General features: G+C 38.2%; 1 protein-coding gene across 2 annotated transcripts; it reads right to left on the bottom strand.

Annotated features, from left to right (window-relative positions):
* Nucleotides 1–292: 292 nt before the first annotated feature.
* On the bottom strand, nucleotides 293–19,265 carry mllt1a (MLLT1 super elongation complex subunit a). 2 transcript variants are annotated; one of them, XM_065246781.1, is made up of 12 exons: nucleotides 19,129–19,265; nucleotides 15,177–15,357; nucleotides 13,092–13,174; nucleotides 12,277–12,420; nucleotides 11,756–11,881; nucleotides 8,616–9,236; nucleotides 7,713–7,803; nucleotides 7,250–7,361; nucleotides 3,936–4,041; nucleotides 3,412–3,480; nucleotides 3,032–3,103; nucleotides 293–2,469 (listed from the first exon to the last, which is right to left on the bottom strand). In XM_065246781.1, exons 1-12 carry the CDS (start codon nucleotides 19,138–19,140, stop codon nucleotides 2,341–2,343), a joined length of 1,746 nt encoding a protein of 581 aa, XP_065102853.1. In that variant the 5' UTR covers nucleotides 19,141–19,265; the 3' UTR covers nucleotides 293–2,340. The 2 variants fall into 2 exon arrangements, with proteins under 2 accessions (XP_065102853.1, XP_065102852.1); XM_065246780.1 differs by having other exon boundaries at nucleotides 3,403–3,480.
* Between the last annotated feature and the right edge of the window lie 8 nt (nucleotides 19,266–19,273).

Here is a 19,273-nt window from a genome sequence, read left to right on the forward strand (position 1 = left end):
ACTTGGACTGACATCTTAAAATACATTTTTGCCCTTTGTTTTGCCTCAAAATGCACACAAGTAATGTTTTTAGTATGGCATGTTTGTTTAAAATAGTTATATTTCCTAATTTAACTAAGGCCTAGTCCTGGCTTAAATTTATCCCTGTCCGGGAAATCACCCCATTGTATCTGTAAGGGTTATTTTTTTATGGTGTTGTTTAGATGTTGGTACAATAGACTGAAATATAAAACATCATCCCATAATTGAGCATATCATGTTAAAACAAGCAAAAGACACTGAAAGCCAGCAGAACAGTACTCAAATGACTTTATTCATAATATGATTTTGCAATAAAAACATAAAAAGTAACATCTTTTGCCCTTATTACAACTTGCATCGAATGACCACATGGTGGCACTGTATGCCAAGTTTAACACATCGTACTAAAGGACACGCTTCTGTTCAGATCACATGTAAAATCCCAGAGCTTCCCAAACCCACGGATAAATACAGCAAACACAAATAAAACACCACTGACTGACAAAAAAAAAACAGTTCTCTGCACCTGCAAGCTGAGGATCAGAAAATGATTCAGTATTTGCTCTTGTAGATGAGACTCCCACTTTGTATTATACATATATTTCTGTTATATTGTTGAAATGTATGTGTCCCTCCCATTAGTGTTCGTTTGCTGTTCTGTGTAAAATACAAAAAAAAACCAATGCTTAGTCCTGAAGACTCCAAAACTGGCATATGTTTGTTCTTCTGCAATCTGTATTTTTCCCCTTGTAGTGAATGGTAATAAGGTCTTGTGTACTGCACATAACACACCCTGCCATCGACTTATATGTCGGCCTGAAGTAACAGATTCAAGTTCAAATGGTCATTTCTTACAGTTTACGATGATGTGCTGATACAGAGAAACTAAAACTAACATTTCCTTAAAAAACCTGGCACAAAACTGAAAAAAAAAAAAAAAAAAAATTAATATCATATTGCATGTATATATTGTATAAAATTCTTAAAAAATACAGTTTAGACAATTACTTAAGTACTTGAGTCAACAAAGCCAAAAGTGCAGAGGTACATAAATAAAAATAAATTTACCCCTCAAATAAAAAAGAACAGGGTGTGCTCAGTGGGGCATTTCTTCAGAGCTGCCACTCAAGTTCACTTAACTCCACCCCTCTTTTGCCTCTTGCCCTGCCCCTTTATGACATGCCGACACCCGAACCAGTATGCGGTCAAAGGTTAAAGTTCATGAACTAGGAGTTGGGAGTTAAAAGTTCACACACGAGACACAATTCATCCCCTCTCACAAAAACACACAGCTCTTAATCGAAAGCCGATTCGCGTAGGGTCGAAACGTTTGTGTTTTACTACAATACACACTCACGCAGCACTCCCAGACTCACACAGGGTGAAGTTAAGGGCATACGGTCTATAGCTCAGGCCACCGAGCCCTTTAAAGCTATTAGCATAAGAATGAACGCACGAGGGCATCGAGACGAAATCGAGTGGAGTCGAGATGATAGTCAAAGTCTGAGAGAAAGTGAGAGTTTGTATCAGAAGCACAGTGAATTTACAGACTGCCGTTTCAGGGGCCATTTCCTATTACCGACATCACAGCCCGAGCTCCTCACGCCCATCTTTTGCTTTCGTTCTGTCTCTTTTAGGTCCATGTATAAACAGAAAACACATGAATCAACACAGATTTCCAAATACTTTCACAAGCTGCACTAGCAAAGCACAACATTTAGTTCTAAGGCCCGTTTGGCAAACACGTAAATGAAGACTGATACACATTGGCATTCAAATGGAAATATTCTGGAAAAATATCCGGCGTCCCGCACATACAGAAGAATGTGAAAGATAACACTGCTGCAATTCCTAAGAGCACGAATGAGATGATAAAGGCACTAAGACTAGCCCTAGAGGATCAAAAGCGATACATTCACGGCGTGCGGGGCTTTCTTTCCGGGCACACTCAAAAATACCTTGAAAAACATTGGTAGAAAAATAAAATATAAAAGGTTGTGGCCCTCAGTGCGTATGGCTACAGAGACGTTCCCCCAGTTCAAGCAGACAACTTTCAGGATATTGAGATGAAAATAATGAAGAAGAGAGGAGTAGAGAGTTCCTAAGACGGAAAAACCAATGAGATGCTTGTGCCTGGGAAGCCTGTAGTGCCAGCTAGCAGCTGAAGACGTCACATAGCCGTTCCCGTGCATCGACACCTTTCACTCTTCCTGCGTTCCTCTTCTTTAGTAATCTGTGATGTCATGCTTTGTTTCCCATTTTCTGTTCATATTTTTTCTCTTTTAGTACCCCCCACCCCGAACCGTGATGGACCTCCTGTCATGTGGCGGTAGCCTCCAAGTAGCTCTGTAGTTTACGGACAGTCGACTCGTCCAAAGAGAAAAGGTCAAAGTCAAAAGTTGTGTTGGTGACATTAAAGTGTCCCGTCTCCTCAATGAGGTTCACGATCTGAAGGGACATGACAATGGTATTTGTTAAAGCCACACAGTTTTTGGGAAAAATCATTGAACATGCATGCTCAAACACTGAATGTAATGAAGGTCAGGTACCAATAGGCTTTATGCCCAGCTGCACTACTTCCTGAACTTTAGCCAGCTCCTTGATCCTGTCTTCCATTATTGGACAAACTGATTAATCCAAGTGTGCCTGACCTCAGTAGTCACAAACAAACTGATTAATCCAGGTGTGCCTTACCTCAGTAGTCACAACAACAATAATCAGACACACCTGGATTAATCAGTTTGTCCAATAATGGAAGACAGGAAACAAGGAGCTGGCTGAAGTTCAGGAAGTAGTGCAGCTGGGCATAAAACCTATTGAAATTTGGTATCTCAAATGGTGGAGCATGGAGCAAGGGCATGGGTTCGAGCCCGGGGGCCATGCATAGTGATAAAACGTATTGTGATGTATTGTGCAGGTAATCGATATAATCGATGCCAATATTTTGCCAACATCACACACCTTCAACATTCAAGAGGCATTACAAATGCCCATCAGTAGATGTACATACCTGTTGCAAAACATTACGCTCCCTTAATGCCATAAGTCTGCGGTGAAGATCTACTAGCTCTTCAGTGTACGCCTGAAACAAAACATCAGACAGGAAGATCTGTTTATATCACATCTTAACAGACACAGATATAATAAGTTTTTTTTATTATTTTATAAAAATCACTCATTTAATTTGTTCCTAGTTGTATCCTTATGCTATATGAATGGAGTTTCAAAACCTAGTGTGCTCCTTTCAATTTAAACAGGAGCATTGCAATGCATTTTTGGTGGATAAGCAATCCCAGAATGCACCACAAAAGCTCTTCATAATGATGTAGTATGTGAATAAAGAGATGGAAGTGAGAGGTGTAAAATAAAAGTTTCATTTACCCTTCCTACCTTGTCGTATCCCTTTTTCAGAACCTTTTCCTGACGCAAACATGAGTCCGGACTCTTTCTTCCCGACACCTTTGTGATTGACAGATAAGACAGAAGAACGGACCAAAAGAAAAAAAGAAAAACATACGGATGGACTAAGGGAGAGGTTTAAAGAATGAGTAACCAAGAAAATGATTTATTGCATGAGCTTGTTGCATTGTGAAATCCAAGCGTCACTTTTAATCGCAGCAATCTGACTGGCAGCTTCCAGTTACACAGCATTCCACAAGCATTCGAACAAAGGCCGTGTGCCACCGCCTTGTTTTACAGTGGATGCAGAGTAATCCAAAAACTAATGCCAATGATCCATCATCTTTCAACGTGAATCATTTCTTAACAGGCAGTAATGCCACAATCATTTTTCGAAGAGGAAAATCCAACCATTTGCTGCCAGCTAAACAATTTGTGATGAATAAAGACACCACTTGGATGATTGTCAAGGTTAAAGAAGAAACGTTGCTATGTAGTTTTGAGTATATAGTAACCTTGCTGTTGTTGTTGTTGGAGGTGTGTTTTTGTGGTTGAGGAGGCGGATCTCGACTGGGACGCTGCGGCCCGTCACTGCAGTCACTCTCGCTGTCTAGACTCAGCCTGAGGAAAAGAGAGAGGAAAGGTTAAGCCTAAGGGGAAAGCTAAGTTTCTGTATACATTTAATTTATTGTTAATTTAACTATTTTGAGAAACAATTATTCTGTTGAAAATCAAGTTTATGTTATCCGAGAACAACATTTTATTTCTCAGATGTTGCTCGCTCTTAGCTTAGGAGATTTCATCAAGTTCTCAGTTGTGTTTCATTTATGTATTAGTTTAGTCACAGGTGTTTCTCCTAATACTGCTTAGGAGAAATACAAAGACACAAATGAGACAATTTTTTTTTATTAAGAGTATGCCTAAAATGCATTAAGAGTATGGAGCTGTGGAGACTGTATTGGTCAAATAATCTGGATTTTGGATAATTTGGAGACATTTGTGAATTGAACAAGTATATCTGTAATAGCCAAAAATACATTGTATGGATCAAAATTATACCAAATAAATGAATAGCTTTTTTTATAATTACCCCCAAAAGTAGTATTGCATCAGGTCAGTTTTAAAAAGTAAATTCTTCATTTTACGCAAAATCCGATATCAGTTATTCTGTCATCTTTTCTCCCTTTTTTTCTTAACCGCAATAAACGCCAGTCCTCCTTCTCTGCAGAATGCAATAAATCAATTTAACCAATCACAGCACACCATTCCACGCATTGTAAAAAAACAATGGTGGAGCTTTGAAAACACACAGAATCCTAGTTTTCCTCATCTACTTTGTACTTCGTGATCAACAAACAAACAAAAGCAAAATAATAATTTTGATGGCATTGCTTAACCTATGGTGTTTTTATGGCGGGGGAAAAAATGTAAGCCATCAAAATCAAATAATTTACGCGAGAGGCACTTGAGAGACGGAAAATGTCGGCTGTTGCTTGTTCTCAGCTTCTGTCATGCTAACACATTGATCTCAGGGGATCTTACAAAAAACTTTCCATTATTTTACTCAAAGCCAACGATAATCGAGCAGGACCAAAACATTTTACAGCTGATCCCTGTCAAAAAGGTTCAGCGACGATGTCCCAAAGATGACAGCAGCAATGACAGTGTTCTTAATATGACAAAGTAAGTGTTTTGATTAATGCCATTAATGTTTATTTTTCCTTTTTTTATACCACTGGTCAACTTAATAAATGTAACATGCCAAAGATGAATGCACATTTATATATTGATTCAAAACTTTTTGCATTTTGCGGGAAAAAAAAAATCAAAAAAGAAATCTTAGGAAATCAAATTATGGATTTGATTTTTTATGTTTTTATAACCTAAAGATGCTATGTGAAAGTTTGTAACAGAAAATAGTGGTTTTCATCTTGTCACTTTCTTTGTATGGACACGTTTTTACCCAAATTAGTCAAAATGGATTTATTGCGTTTTGGAACCAAACTCTTCAAATTATACAAAAAATCATTAGGATATTAAGTAAAGATCATGTTCCATGAAGAAATTTTGTTAATGTCCTACCGAATATATATAAAAATTGTATTCATCATTAGTATTGTATTGACGATTTTGCTAATATTATAATTTTTGCATTATAACCAAATATTGTTAAATCCTAACAAAACATACATGAATTAAAAAGCTTATTTATTCAGCTTTCAGATGATGTAGAAGTCTTAAAGGTGACATAGAATGGTTGAATGGAGTATTTATCCTTGTTCTGTGATGTGACATGTAGACAAAAAAATTTTGTTTGGGTGTGTAATGCCTTAGAAGCTTCCTAAAACCCTCTCTCAGATAGCTCTATTAGGGTGGGGGATTTTAAACAAGTGGTTTTACACCTATTTGGCTCCCCCTACTGGCTTAACTTGCAATCTCAATACTGATTGGCTGACTTTGTTGCCACTTAAAAAATGTAGCCAATTATTTTAAAGTGGAGGGGCAGTTAGATGCCTGTGATGTCATAAGCATCAGTATTTTTAGATTGGGCCGTTTTCTGGCTGAGATTTCTAAAAGAGGAATTTCTATGAGACTGAGATGTTTAGCATGTCTAGCACTTTTTGTATGTTTGTGAATGCGGGTAGACTACCATTATTCAACAAAGACAACGTAAAAATGGTTTTTAATTCTCTGTCCCCTTTAATTTGACCCTTATGAATGGTTTTGTGGTCCAAGGTCACATTTGGGAGGTTTCGGAGTCTTTTTCTCAGGAATAATATATGAGACATAGGAAGTGTAAACTTGACCTTCGTTTAATCTCACTGATGTCCAGGAAAATACTGAGATAGCGTCATGAAACGCTAACCAACACCTTTTTTAGATGTTAACAAAGTTAGTTGTGTTGCACATCATAGAAGACAATGTAAGTATCTGTTAATTTTAACATTAATTTTTAGCTTTTTTGTGATATTTTTGTCTTCCGGGTTTAAACTCCATATCTTGTATACGTCACGGGCTGTGACGTGGCAAATTACTATAGTACATCATAACGTTCATTGTCTCGTTATTATTTATAAGATAGCGTGTTCTTATCCAATGCGGAGACGTTTCGCTTTTGTTTGTGTGCGTGCATGTGCCAGGTCAGCCGGGGAGGGGAGTCTGGGGCTCAGGATAATCGCACATGGATACAATTTTGAAGTAAATGTGTAAAATATTATATTCAGTTAAATTATTTCTATAATACTGCTAATCTTAGTAAATCTTAGGTTATATCAGTTGCCCCCGCCCACTCATTGCAGTTCTTCTCACAGCGTCAACGCCCATTTAAGTAGCATTTTTCAAAATGATAGTGAGGTAGACTGGAGCTGAAACAGCAGGGTTTCATGACGCTTTAAAGAGATCTCTCATCTTTTGATTCCTTATGGGATACAAAAATTGTTCATCATTTTTATAACGTTTTAACCAAGTGATTTGGATAGTTTTTAATAAATGCATTTTACACTAGATTAAACAAGTAGCATTTATTTTTGCAGCCCCCTATCCAAGCATTGTAAAAAATAAACAAAAGCATAAAAGACATTTCTAATAAAAAGAATGTCAAATTCTACTATTCATCTAACATTTCCAACTTTAAAAACAGTGAGTCTTTTATGTCAGCTCAGCAACTCTTCAATGAGACAAAGAATAGAGAGCAGCTTATAAAGTCAAGTGTTTGCTCTGAGCAAACAAACTCATTCCCTGCCTCCTCTTACATTGATTATATAGAGACCTGAAGAACCTTAAAGTCCCACTTAAACAAACACAGGCAAGAAAAAGAGATCTGAATGACCTGGAGTCCCGATTGGGCAGGTTATTTTTGACTGGCGTCTCTTCGTCTGAGCTGCTATCATCATCATCAGACTCTTCTGACTGGAGATCCGCCACCATTGAGCGCAGGGGACCTACAGAACAAAGTCAATAATGAGCGCCCAGAAAATCTACTGTCATATAAGCTGTTACAGAAAATACATCCTTTAGGGGTCAAATATTGGCACTTTAAAGGTTAAGTATGTCATTTTTGCAGCACTACCATTATCAAATAAAATAATGCCCATGCTAAATTATATTCACATGATAAATCTTAACATCAAATAAATGACATGCAAATGATAAAGATGAAGTTTCTTGGGTTTCCCTAGTCTTCATCTTTCAAGGGGAACTGATTTAAGCAGACTGTGAACGTGTAAAAGTGTAGTATTTATGGATCTGGGACATTATCAGGACACTCCTTGCGGTGAAAGATCAGATCTTACCCTGGCCTTGTTTCTGCTGTGGCTCAAAGTCTGAATCTGAGCTGGACTCTGAGCTGGAGGTGGAGTCAGACGGACTAGAAGGTGCCGAGTGCTGTGGAAAAGAAACAAAAATTTTTTTGTTGTCATTAACATACGGTTTTGACAATAAGCCATTTTTTTTACAATTAATTAAACTAGAAAATGCATTTCCGGAGGAACTGCGTAAGTGTGCGTGCTCTTGTGCCGCCGATTTAGTTTATCCTGTGCATCCTCACATTGGAGACTCATGTTCGTGTACAAAGTTTGGTTTCAATACGGAAAGCGTTCATGAGATATGAAGGTCTTCCTGTTTTGGCGGCTATGCCGTAGATATTGTTTGGGCTGTGATAGGCCAAATGCTTCCGAAAATCAAAAATTCTTTTTGTTACTTTTGTGAGGCTTAGTCCAAGGATCATGTCCAGTTTCGTGAAGTTCGGACAAAATTTGTGACCTGTGAATCTTTTTTTGGTTTTCTGTTCAATCCAATATGGCGGAAGAACAACATGGATCTGTGACGTCATGTCCTCAAGCAACTTAAGTTTGAAAGGGGTCTCCTTTCAAAAAATAACAGAGGATAAATCAGCACTTAACACCTATTTTAATAAAATAATCACAAAAGCCATTAAAGGAGCTGGCCAAAAATTAGGGCGGAATAATAATGATAATAATAATAAAAGAAGAAATTTTTTTTTGAAGGACAATAAGTGTGCTTCTGGTATTTCTTCAAAATACTGAATTGAATCATTGAGATTTTTGGCAAAAAAAGCTTGCATGCACTTGAAGGGTTTTGCTTTTTATAAATGTTCCTTATAAGTAATAATAACAAAGTATTTAGGTATAATTAAATTGCTGTAGTACAAAACCAAAAACAAATTCAGGTCTAACCTCAGATTTGGATGAAGCCTCATCTTCAGAGTTGGTGTCATCGGATTCTGGAGGTTTCTTGGCCTCTTTGACCTCTTGGGTATCTGACTTGCTCTTGGCCCAGCGGCCCTTCTCTTTAGAAGCCTTCTTATCCCCATAGCCAGTAGTCGTCGTGGAGGACAACGCTGTCCGGGGGGAAGTGCCTGTGAACGCTCCGCTCCCGGAGACTTTTGACCCCTCGGAGCCCCCCTTCTTTGGCTTCTTCACGCTAGGTTTGGGTGACTCTGCATTGGAAGGTCGTTTGCTAGGGGCTTTTCCGTCAACCGTCCCGCCTCCCCCTCCGCCGCCCGCTGACCCCGCCCCCACTCCTTTTGGAGACATGCCTTCCATTTTGGATTCCTTCAACGTGAGCTTGGGCTCCTTGAAAGCAGCTTTGGGCACAACTTTGTTCTCATCTTTCACTTTGATATCCGGCTTCTTGGACGAAGAGGAGGAAGGGTCACGGCTACTCTTGCTGCCGCCTTCCCGTTCAGCGTCACCCTTGGACGTTGCTTTGCTCTCAGAGTCTTTTCTCGGCCGTTCTCGGTGCTCCTTGGCCATTTTGTGCGATTTGGACACTTTGCTTCCCTCTTTACTAGGCTCCTATAGGAAAGAAACGCCATTGAACATTTTCAATCATAGTTATCAAAAAATAACAGAGGATAAATCAGCACTTAACACCTATTTTAATAAAATAATCACAAAAGCCATTAAAGCAAGTTTAATTTCACCCAAACATTGACCTTCACACAAAGATTATCTGCTTTGTAAATGACTGCGAGTTCTCAGATCAGTGTGTTAATGATAATGGGGATGTTGGAAGACGTCCAGCTTTGGATGATCACAGCAAATGAGCAGTGGGCGACTAATTCTCTTTACCAAGCTAATGAAAAACGCCACAGAGCGACCCAGACAAAGCCAACAGCACTCAGATAGGATAAATAAAGTGAAGGTCGTTCAGGAGCGATATGACACATCCTACATAATCGACTCATAATTCCCACTTAAAATGATGTAATCTGATGCTTGCATGTAAACAAAAGAAAGAATAGCGAAGGCTGTGAACCTGTATTATTACCTTGATGGTATCTGCTATTCATATGTAACAGAGCTGCACAATATATAATAAGTAAGGGATAATGTAGAGGCAGCCGGTAGTTATCGGGAAATAAGCCCCGACAGTGTGATCAGGACCCGACGCGAAGCGGAGGGTCTTGTATCACACTGAAGGGGCTTATTTCCCGATAACTACCGGCTGACTCTACATTATCCCGCTTATTACACGGCTACTTGTCACATAAGAAAAAAAACTGGACATGAATATGAATTTGAAACATTTTATTGGCATATTTGTTTTAAATTAACATTTTTATCCTTCCGCGAAACTTTGCACAGATGCATAAAATGATCGTAATACCTTATTAAGATCCTCTGCTTCATACTTGTCTGTCTCCATTTTTTTCTCTTTTAGCCAGTCTTTGAGAAGTTTTAATGCCCATTCTGTATTTTTTTGTGTGTTGGCTTCGTAGCTGTCATGCTCTATTTTGTCAAGTTCAGTCTCAGTAAGCTCTCTGTGTCTTGTCGTGGTTGTCCAGTGTTTGTCACAAGATGGCGCCAAACAGACAGTAATCTTTATTGATCTTTATTGGCGCGGAGCGATCTTACTCGTAAAAGTAGTACCGGCTATGCGTTATTATTTTGGAGCGGTTATTATTCGAAAAGAACGAACCTGCAAATGTCTCAACTGACCAATCAGAATCAAACATTCCAGAGAGCCGTGTAATAATGCAATATATAATGCCATCTAAAAATGTTAAGTTAAATTGCATCAATATATATTTAAAAACTATCATACGTATATGCTTAACATGATTATTGAGAAATAAAGCATTGCTCTCTCATTCTTACCAGTCTCTGTGATATTCACATCAATTTAAAACTTTGATTATTCATTTTTGAAGTATTAAAAGTATTCAGTTATTGCAAACCATTGCAAAATAAACATCTGGAATATTTTAATAATTTAAGTATATCTTGTAGCCTTAAAGGAATAGTCAATTTTCTTAAAAGAAAAATCAAGATAATTTACTAACCACCATGTCATCCAAAATGTTGATGTCTTTGTTCAGTCGAGAAGAAATTATGTTTTTTGAGGAAAACATTGCAGGATTTTTCTCATTTTAATGGATTTTTCTCTTTTAATGGACTTTAATAGAGCCAACATTTAATACTTAACTCAACACTTAACAGTTTTTTTCAACTGAGTTTCAAAGGACTATAAACAATCCCAAACGAGGCATAAGGGTCTTATCTAGCAAAATGATTGTCCTTTTTGACAAGAAAAATAAAAAATATGCACTTTTAAACCACAACTTCTCGTCTATAGATCTGGTCGTGATGCGGCAGCGTGACCCCACGCAATACGTCATGACGTCAAGAGGTCACGGAGGATGAACGCGAAACTCCGCCCCAGTGTTTACAAGTGTGTTGAAAGAGGACCGTTCCTACGTTGTTGTATGTCAACTGATACTAATTAATGTCTTTGTGTCAGTTTATTGTTTACAATGGTCCGCAAATGTGCGTTTTATATATGTAACACGTGACCTCCCTACGTCACTACGCATTTACTGGACCGGACCTAGACGAAAAGTTGTGATTTAAAAGAGCATATTTTTTATTTTTCTTGTCAAAAATGACAATCGTTTTGCTAGATAAGACCCTTATGCCTCGTTTGGGATCGTTTATAGTCCTTTGAAACTCCGTTGAAAAAAACTGTTAAGTGTTGAGTTAAGTATTAAATGTTGGGCTCTATTTATTTCCATTAAAATGAGAAAAATCCTGCAATGTTTTCCTCAAAAAACATAATTTTTTCTCGACTAAACAAAGAAAGACATCAACATTTTGGATGACATGGTGGTGAGTAATTTATCTGGATTTTTCTTTAAAGAAAATGGAATATTCCTTTAATAAATAAGTAAGTATTTAAGAAGACAATAACACATCACACATAAGAGAGCTTTTTAAGTTCAACAATTCTGATGATGGCTTCACATGATAAAACATGTTGGACATGTTGGAAATTACACACATTGAATAAAATTATTTCTAATACATTACAGTACCTTTGATCCCTGTGAAGTTTTGCTCTTTTTGGGGTCGGAGAAGGCAGATAGAGGGATGGTTGGAAGAATGGGGTAATCAGGACTGGGTCTCGGGACCACCTCTCCCCCTTCTGGGACCACCATGATCTTATATATACACAAAAACAGATTAGATTGTAACAAAAAGCAACAATGTAACAGAAGACACATAATGTATCACTGGACATTTCACTGTGAATGTGCAAGGGTGTGTATTAGGTCCCATACAGTTTAATAACCTTTTTGTCAACACTAGTTAATTTTATGTAACCCTATAGTGTGACAAATTAAGCATGTAGTCTCTAAATGAAAATAAGCTTATAAAAGCATATTATGATAAACGAATTCGGAAAATGCTTTTAAAAGCAGCTTTATTAGAAAAACAGCATGTCACAACGGGACGTGACAATAAAGCATTTCATGTCTACTACCCAACAGTGCGACAACAACTGTCATGCATATATCAGAAGGAAAATAAACATCCCGTAATGCGCATCACTTACCCCTCCGGCCTTTACAAGCTTGCGACGGAAATCACGGGTGGGATTATTAAAGGTGAGTTTTTCACAGCGCAGGTGATTGACAGGTGGGTTGCCCTCCAGGTTAAGGAAGAGGTCATAATTAAAGCACACCTTCTTCGGCTCCTCCTGTATAAATTACAAAAGTCAGCGTTAACATTTATCCTGCTCACATCAGCAAACAACTCAGAGGCAAGCATCAAGCCATTAAAGAAAGCCAACAAAAGCTGAGACCGGCTCAGGATTACATTACACAGTCCAGAGATAAAGAACTGCATGTAGAGATTCATTCAAGATTCAAAGGCAAAGCTTCTGAGCACAGATTTAGGAAGATTACAGTAACAAATGAACATTCCCGCTCCTCCTCTACCTCTCTCCTTTTATCACTTCCCTCGGAAAAAGAAATATGGGTTTGTTGAAAGCTGCTCGGCAAAACAGGATTAGTTTAAGGTTTTGGATGGTTTTAAAACAAGATATGACTGATAAGGTTACATATCACAAGCCTGTGTAGCCTTGGGAGGTCTAGAAAATGAGACTGCAATTGTTTCGTAATAAACCAACCAGCATCAAGTTCATAAGGGCATTTCATTCCAGTTAGGTACAATACGGTGCACACACAATCTCAGTGTGGCGATTTTCACAAAAGACGAGACCAAAAAAAAATGGAATGAGTCAGAAAGAGAGAGAGCTCCAAGCAGACGATGAAGTGGAAAACCAGAAACACACACACACACACACAAAGAAATAAACAACAAAGAACAGAATCAAGACAATCATAGGAAAAGATTTCAGGATCTCACCTTGTTTTTGAAGTAGACTTCTATTGGCATCAGAAAGCCGGCATAACCAGACTCCTCAACCTTATATGGGGGCTCCTTACACACTGACAACCAAACAAATGAATTATTGCATTGACAATTACTGCACATAAATACAAATGGCTCATAAAACAAATGCATCTCATTTCATACTGAACATCTGCCATCAAAAACCTGCGTTCATCAATTGGCACTTAATCTATTTGCAGTTTTACAACTGGGGAGAATATTATAATCAGATATTTATCATAGTCATAAAACACAGACACGGAGGAAAAAAAGAGCAGTAATGATTTTAGTATTTATTGCAGTTATGACCATTTCTGTTCCTGGCCCATATATGGGAAAACCTTTGAACTTCCTGCTTAATAAATTATCTGGAGTTGCTACACAGAATAGAAAAAAGCATGAAATATGGTTGGAAACTAAGAATATAATCTCTTTCATTTCAGCCTTGTGATAATATTTCTACAGCATGTAGCTGGATATTTGTTATAAAATGGCTTTAAAGAGACTTTTTTTGTTAAAACAGCATTAAATGTCTCTTTGGTATGTGACAATCAATTTTCTACATTTTGTATCTCATATCGCTCTATGGTTTCTTCTAACATAAACAATTTGAACTCAAATCAATATTTTAAGTACATTTATTTATTTACTTTGTAAACGGCAGCATAATAAGGTTCTGATCATTCTGTCTGGCATTATTTTGACCAGATGACTATAAATTATCCTGTAAGTAGGGGAGAGCAGGGGCAAAAGTAAAAATTTTTAGAAAAACTTCATTTTAAAAAATAATGTTTGAGACATAGATATATTTTTGCTATGGTCATTAACTCACAAGTGTGGTCTATCAATACCAGGTGGAATTTTGAACAAATGAAAAACGACTTTAGTATAATTTCACTTTGAACATGAGTAGCGCATTGTTACTTTTGACCCTGTCAGCAGGGACGAAAGTAACACACAGGTGGGTGAAAAGTAACACAACAGAAAAAGATAGCTTTTTGTGTTACCTTTGTTTTTAGATAATACACATGACTATGGCCTTGTTAATATAAAACTTCAATTATATTTTGTCATTTATCTTTGCAAAAAATAATGAAACTACTTTTTATCAAATGTTTTATCAAATGTTTCAAAAGCAACTGACAGTACAAAGTGGAATTGTTGAGAATAAAATATTTTTTCAACAGTTTGAACACTATACAAATGAAATTAAATCAAATTAGAATAATATCACTTTTTTCAACATATACAACAGTATAAGCAGCGGGACAAAAGTCGTTCCGACAGAAACTCCTGACATTTAAACAGATTTACTTTCATTTTGGAAAAACTCTGAGAAGTGAAACTTCAGGACGTGTTACAGCACTAAATAACCTGTAGATTGATCAGTACGGTAACACGTGAAACGAGAAACACAGCGCGTTATAAGAAAAAAATAACCGCTTAAGGAATTTACTTATGGTTGAAAACACCTTTCTGGATCTACACGCAGAAAACAGTGATTAAATAACGCAATATTTGTCAGGTCTGTCAAGTGTTAAAGATGCAGTCATAGTTTGGGATGCAAATGTTATCATGGCTCGGAGAAAATCGCTTTGTTAATTTCATCCCACATTACTTTCACCTCGGTTCTCCCCTATTTATAAATATTACGCAAGTAAATTGTAAATAATAAGGCCAACTTTGATGCAAGACTAGACTAGCTCTCTTAAGTACACGTGAGACCTGTTTATGTTTGCTTCAAATTTAAGAATAAGCAGCACGCCGATATTCATTATGTGTAATGTCAAGTGATGTCCTCACATGGGGGTGGTTTCCCGGATAGGGATTAGACTAGTCTAAAATATATGTAAGAGCTGTCCAAACTGAAAACAACTTGCACTGACATATCATTAAATACATCAGTGCCCTTTGTTTTGCCTCAAAATGCACACAAGTAAGGTTCTAGTTATATTTCCTAATTAAACTAAGGCCTAGTCCTGGTTTAAGCTAATCCATGTCCGGGAAAACGTCCCATGATGTTTTGGGATATTAAGCATGCAAAGTTGCAACATTTACCCCTCTTGGGTTTAGGAAAGCTCTCGTGCAGCCGGAAGACAACTTTATCCACAAAGTGCTGAATGTCGCTGTTCTCAGGTCCTCGAACAAACACCATCCAGTCGTGAGTAAAGCCTTCGGACGTCACCTTCTTCCTCAGCTGGGCCCTGTGACCCAACTCAAGCTTTACCTGAACCGTACACTGGAAACAAACAGACATAAACGCCTTAATGAAACTATTTAACCAGATTAAGGTCAGTTAGACAAAGACAGCTACAATTCTCTTTGTCATGAGAAATGTATGTATCAAAATGTTCCTGTAGCTCAATTGGAGTTAGCAGCACAAAGGTCATGGGTTCGATCATCAATGAACACAAATAGTGATACAAACTCCTACCTTAAATGCACTGTAAGTCACTTGGGATAATAGTGTTTGTCAAATTCATAACGCCGGTTTCACACCGCATGCGTGAGCAGCGCGTAAGCGGCGCGTGTTTTTTTCGCCATCCATGTTAACAAGTTAAAGCATGTACACCGCACGCGTGAGCAGCTCGTGCTCGCATGGCAGCAGCGTTGCTGAAGCAGCAGTGCTGCTATCGTTTCGGCGTCGGCTCTAAAAAGTGTAATTTTACAATTAAATCACGAATGTGACGCCAAGTGTGTTTGAAACAGTCATGACTTTGCCCAGCAAATGAGTCCTCATCTATCTTAATAATCTTCAGAGAAATAGATTCATCTATAAATTTAAATCTTATGCTTAAACTGTTGAAGGGAAACACGATCGACTGCTTCATGCTGTGTCAATCACTGAGTGAATTCTTTATTTTATCATAAAACTTCAGAAAAACAGATTTTATAATGTGCCATGGGCTTTTTATGTCCATAATTGTGTTTTGTGTCTATATCTGTCATTACACGGACCAGAACAGCATGAAAACAATGTGGATTAAACAAATCACAGTTATATAAATTACACTGACCTTCAAAAAGCGTCTTGAAGAGGTTTTGCTCATAAATGCATGTAAAATAATGTAATGTGAACTTGAGATTTTTATACTGTTATTTAAACTGCACAGTATGCACTGCAAACGCAGCCGGTGTGAAAGCACAATGGCCATGCGCAGCAAACGCTCTCCTCACGCGCTGCTCACGCTACGCATATGCGCTGCTCGCGCATGCGGTGTGAAACTGGCGTAATGTAAATAGACTACTGTGCACAGTAAAGGAGGGAACCAAACAACATTTCAAAGTATTGTTAGAATCATTAACAAAGCCAAAAACTGTTACTGATGGAAGGAAGTAACTTGAGACAGAAAAATCTGAGCAAGAATGGCGTTCATACCCTATTTATTACACATTTATTTAATACACATGCTTAAACTAATCATCTGTATCATTGGCCGGTTCTGCCAAATGGCAGAAAAAGCCATCAGGGGAATTCCTTGAAAAGCAGCCAGGAAAAATGAACACTGCCCACAGGGTGGAGATGGGCCAGAGTAGGTCCAGGTGCCCAGAGATGCTCAGCTGCTGTTGACTCATGCCCCTTTTTACCCTGAGCTAGCGGAGATTAGAAACCACCAGACAAATAAAAGACCACGATCTAAAATAGGGTGGTCCTTATTTTTCAACTTTTAAAAGTTCATGCTCTCAGCCCACCAATATGTTTGAAGTAATAATTAAAAAATGTGGCAAAATTTTGCATGTATAATTGTTGAATAAATAATATATACTTATGGCAGCAATGGACTTATTTGACCATGCTCCATGCAATTAAAACTCCTATTTTAGTTGTGATATGTCTTTCAAAGCAAGAAAGCTTCAATGTGAATAAAACACAATTTATGTGTGTTGTGGATTTTACGGTACAGTTTTCGCAAAAATATGTGATTTCGGAAATATTCAAAGACTTGTTTTTATTGATATCCTAACACATTTAGGGGGTGAGAGTTGAACATTAAAAAAAAATACAATTTTGACCCATTATAAGGACCACCCTAATTTAAAGCTAAGTGAAGGTCAGATAAAGAGATACAGGCCGCCTGTTTCTCCTGACATTAAACTCTCTGCTGGCCGACACTCGAACTTCTCCAAAGCCAAAATCTGTTATGCCCCTACGCTGCCAGGCCATCCCGCTCCATCATTCAGCCACAAGCCCCAGCCATGTCACATACACAGACAAAAGGCTGGCTTCCTTCAACGGCAAGGACGATACAGCTTTACTCTGTTCTATTTCCAGGCCTCGCTATTTGTTATTTTGTCACAGCAGCTCGCCTCGAGGTAACAATTACAAACACTACCGCAGAAAACCTCTTCCTGCCCGAGTGGAACATGACCGCACAAATACAAAGATGATACCGGACAGAAAGGAGGCAAACATAATAAGAGCCAACACATGACTACACTAATCCACCTGAATGGGGGCCAAAAAGACCTTTTTGAAAAGAAGAAGATTAAACAGAAGACTACCGGCTCTTGGTCTGTACACCATCTTAATACACAAGACATCAGGGTGCACAAATCCGTAGACAGACTCACCTGCATTGCTTGAATAAAAGCAAAACAGAGACAGTTTGTAGTAGCCTGGATCAGTGCTATGATACAGATTATCAGTCAAGCATCACGTGTGTAAGCCACCGAGGGAGCAATAAAAGAAGTCTCAGAGGAGCCGCGATGTTGTTGTGCTCGAACCGGCTCGGGAATAAGAAATTAATTAAGTCGGTGTAGGCTGCAACTGTGATGTTTCAGAAAGATATTGCGTAAAATGACTTCTTTTTTGATAAGGGGAGTGTACAAAACACAAGTTTCTACGTGCATTCAAATCACCACATCGTGAATAATGTAGGTCACGAATTAGATTAATAAACAAATGATGAATTTGTCATCATGCTTAAATATTTGACTATCAGGTGTAAAGCAGGCCCGTGCAATGAGGTAAACAATAAAACTGGACTTATAATGCAAATATTAAGCAGGGTGGTTCAAATACGTGACTCTGTCTGTGAAAACCCAGGTATAGTCATTTTTTGTGATTTACTGTTTTCTACATAAAATCATCCGACATAATATAAAAAACATTTTGTAAAATGTAAGCTTGATATAAGATGTGTAATCAAACTTTGATTCAAAGCTCTTAATATATGAGACTTTAGCTTGGATTTTAAAGACAGTGCGAGTTAACTTTCACAACTACACATAACAGGAAGCAAAAACAAAAATTGACCATGTAAAATATACTATCTGTCAAAATGCAATAGTTTTTAATATTTGGTCTTTGTAGCTATGTTTTTTGCAAGAAATGTGATTTACGCATGTTTTTGTAAGGAATCTGTGTAACATATAACTATAATAATAAGTGAATCTGCTATGTATAAGTAGTAGGAAAACAAATGAAGCTCTTGCAAATCAGACACTAACCTGCAGTAAAAGCCAGTGTGTTAATGCAAGCCTATTCATCCACAGCATATGATCACTGCTACTGCACTCCTCGTTTGAGCATCTCATAAATCATAATGCATAAAAGGGCAATTCATTTGCCTGGATGAAGACAGATTCCCCTTTCCAGAAGCACACCGGGAACCCCCACTATCGCAATTCCCTTACCCTTTACTGTGCATGCTCTGTCACAAGCAGCAGCAATGCATAAAAATGCATGCACGGGCCAGTGAAGTACGGGACAAAAAGCCCACACTCTCTTTGTGTTTGTGATCGTGCATGCAGGACTTGAGCAATGCAAAAGCTACCTAACGCATCCGAATCACTGTTGTACCCAAATACCGATGTAGCTTTAATATGCGTGGCCTGCTCGAGTCAAATAGCTGAGTGGAGTGAGGAGGGAGGGGGTTACACGGGTCCGATCCGCTGCTTTCACGAGCCCCGAGTGTCTACGTTCAGTTGCAATGGTGGATTTCCCTACGCGCGCGCGTACAAAAGTTGACTTCACTCCACGCGACACCAAAAGCGTTAAACACTCTACCTGATTCTCCATAGTTCGCCGGGTCCCGTTTATTTACAGCAGGATTTCGAGCGGCCGTTCCCGACTCCTCATTGTGTGTCAATTCCAGCCCAAAACCGGAAACTAGACGGTTCCCCTCCCCTCTCCGGACCTCTGGCATGCACCC

This window comes from Paramisgurnus dabryanus, chromosome 11, assembly GCF_030506205.2.
Source record: "Paramisgurnus dabryanus chromosome 11, PD_genome_1.1, whole genome shotgun sequence".
NCBI lineage: Eukaryota > Metazoa > Chordata > Actinopteri > Cypriniformes > Cobitidae > Paramisgurnus > Paramisgurnus dabryanus.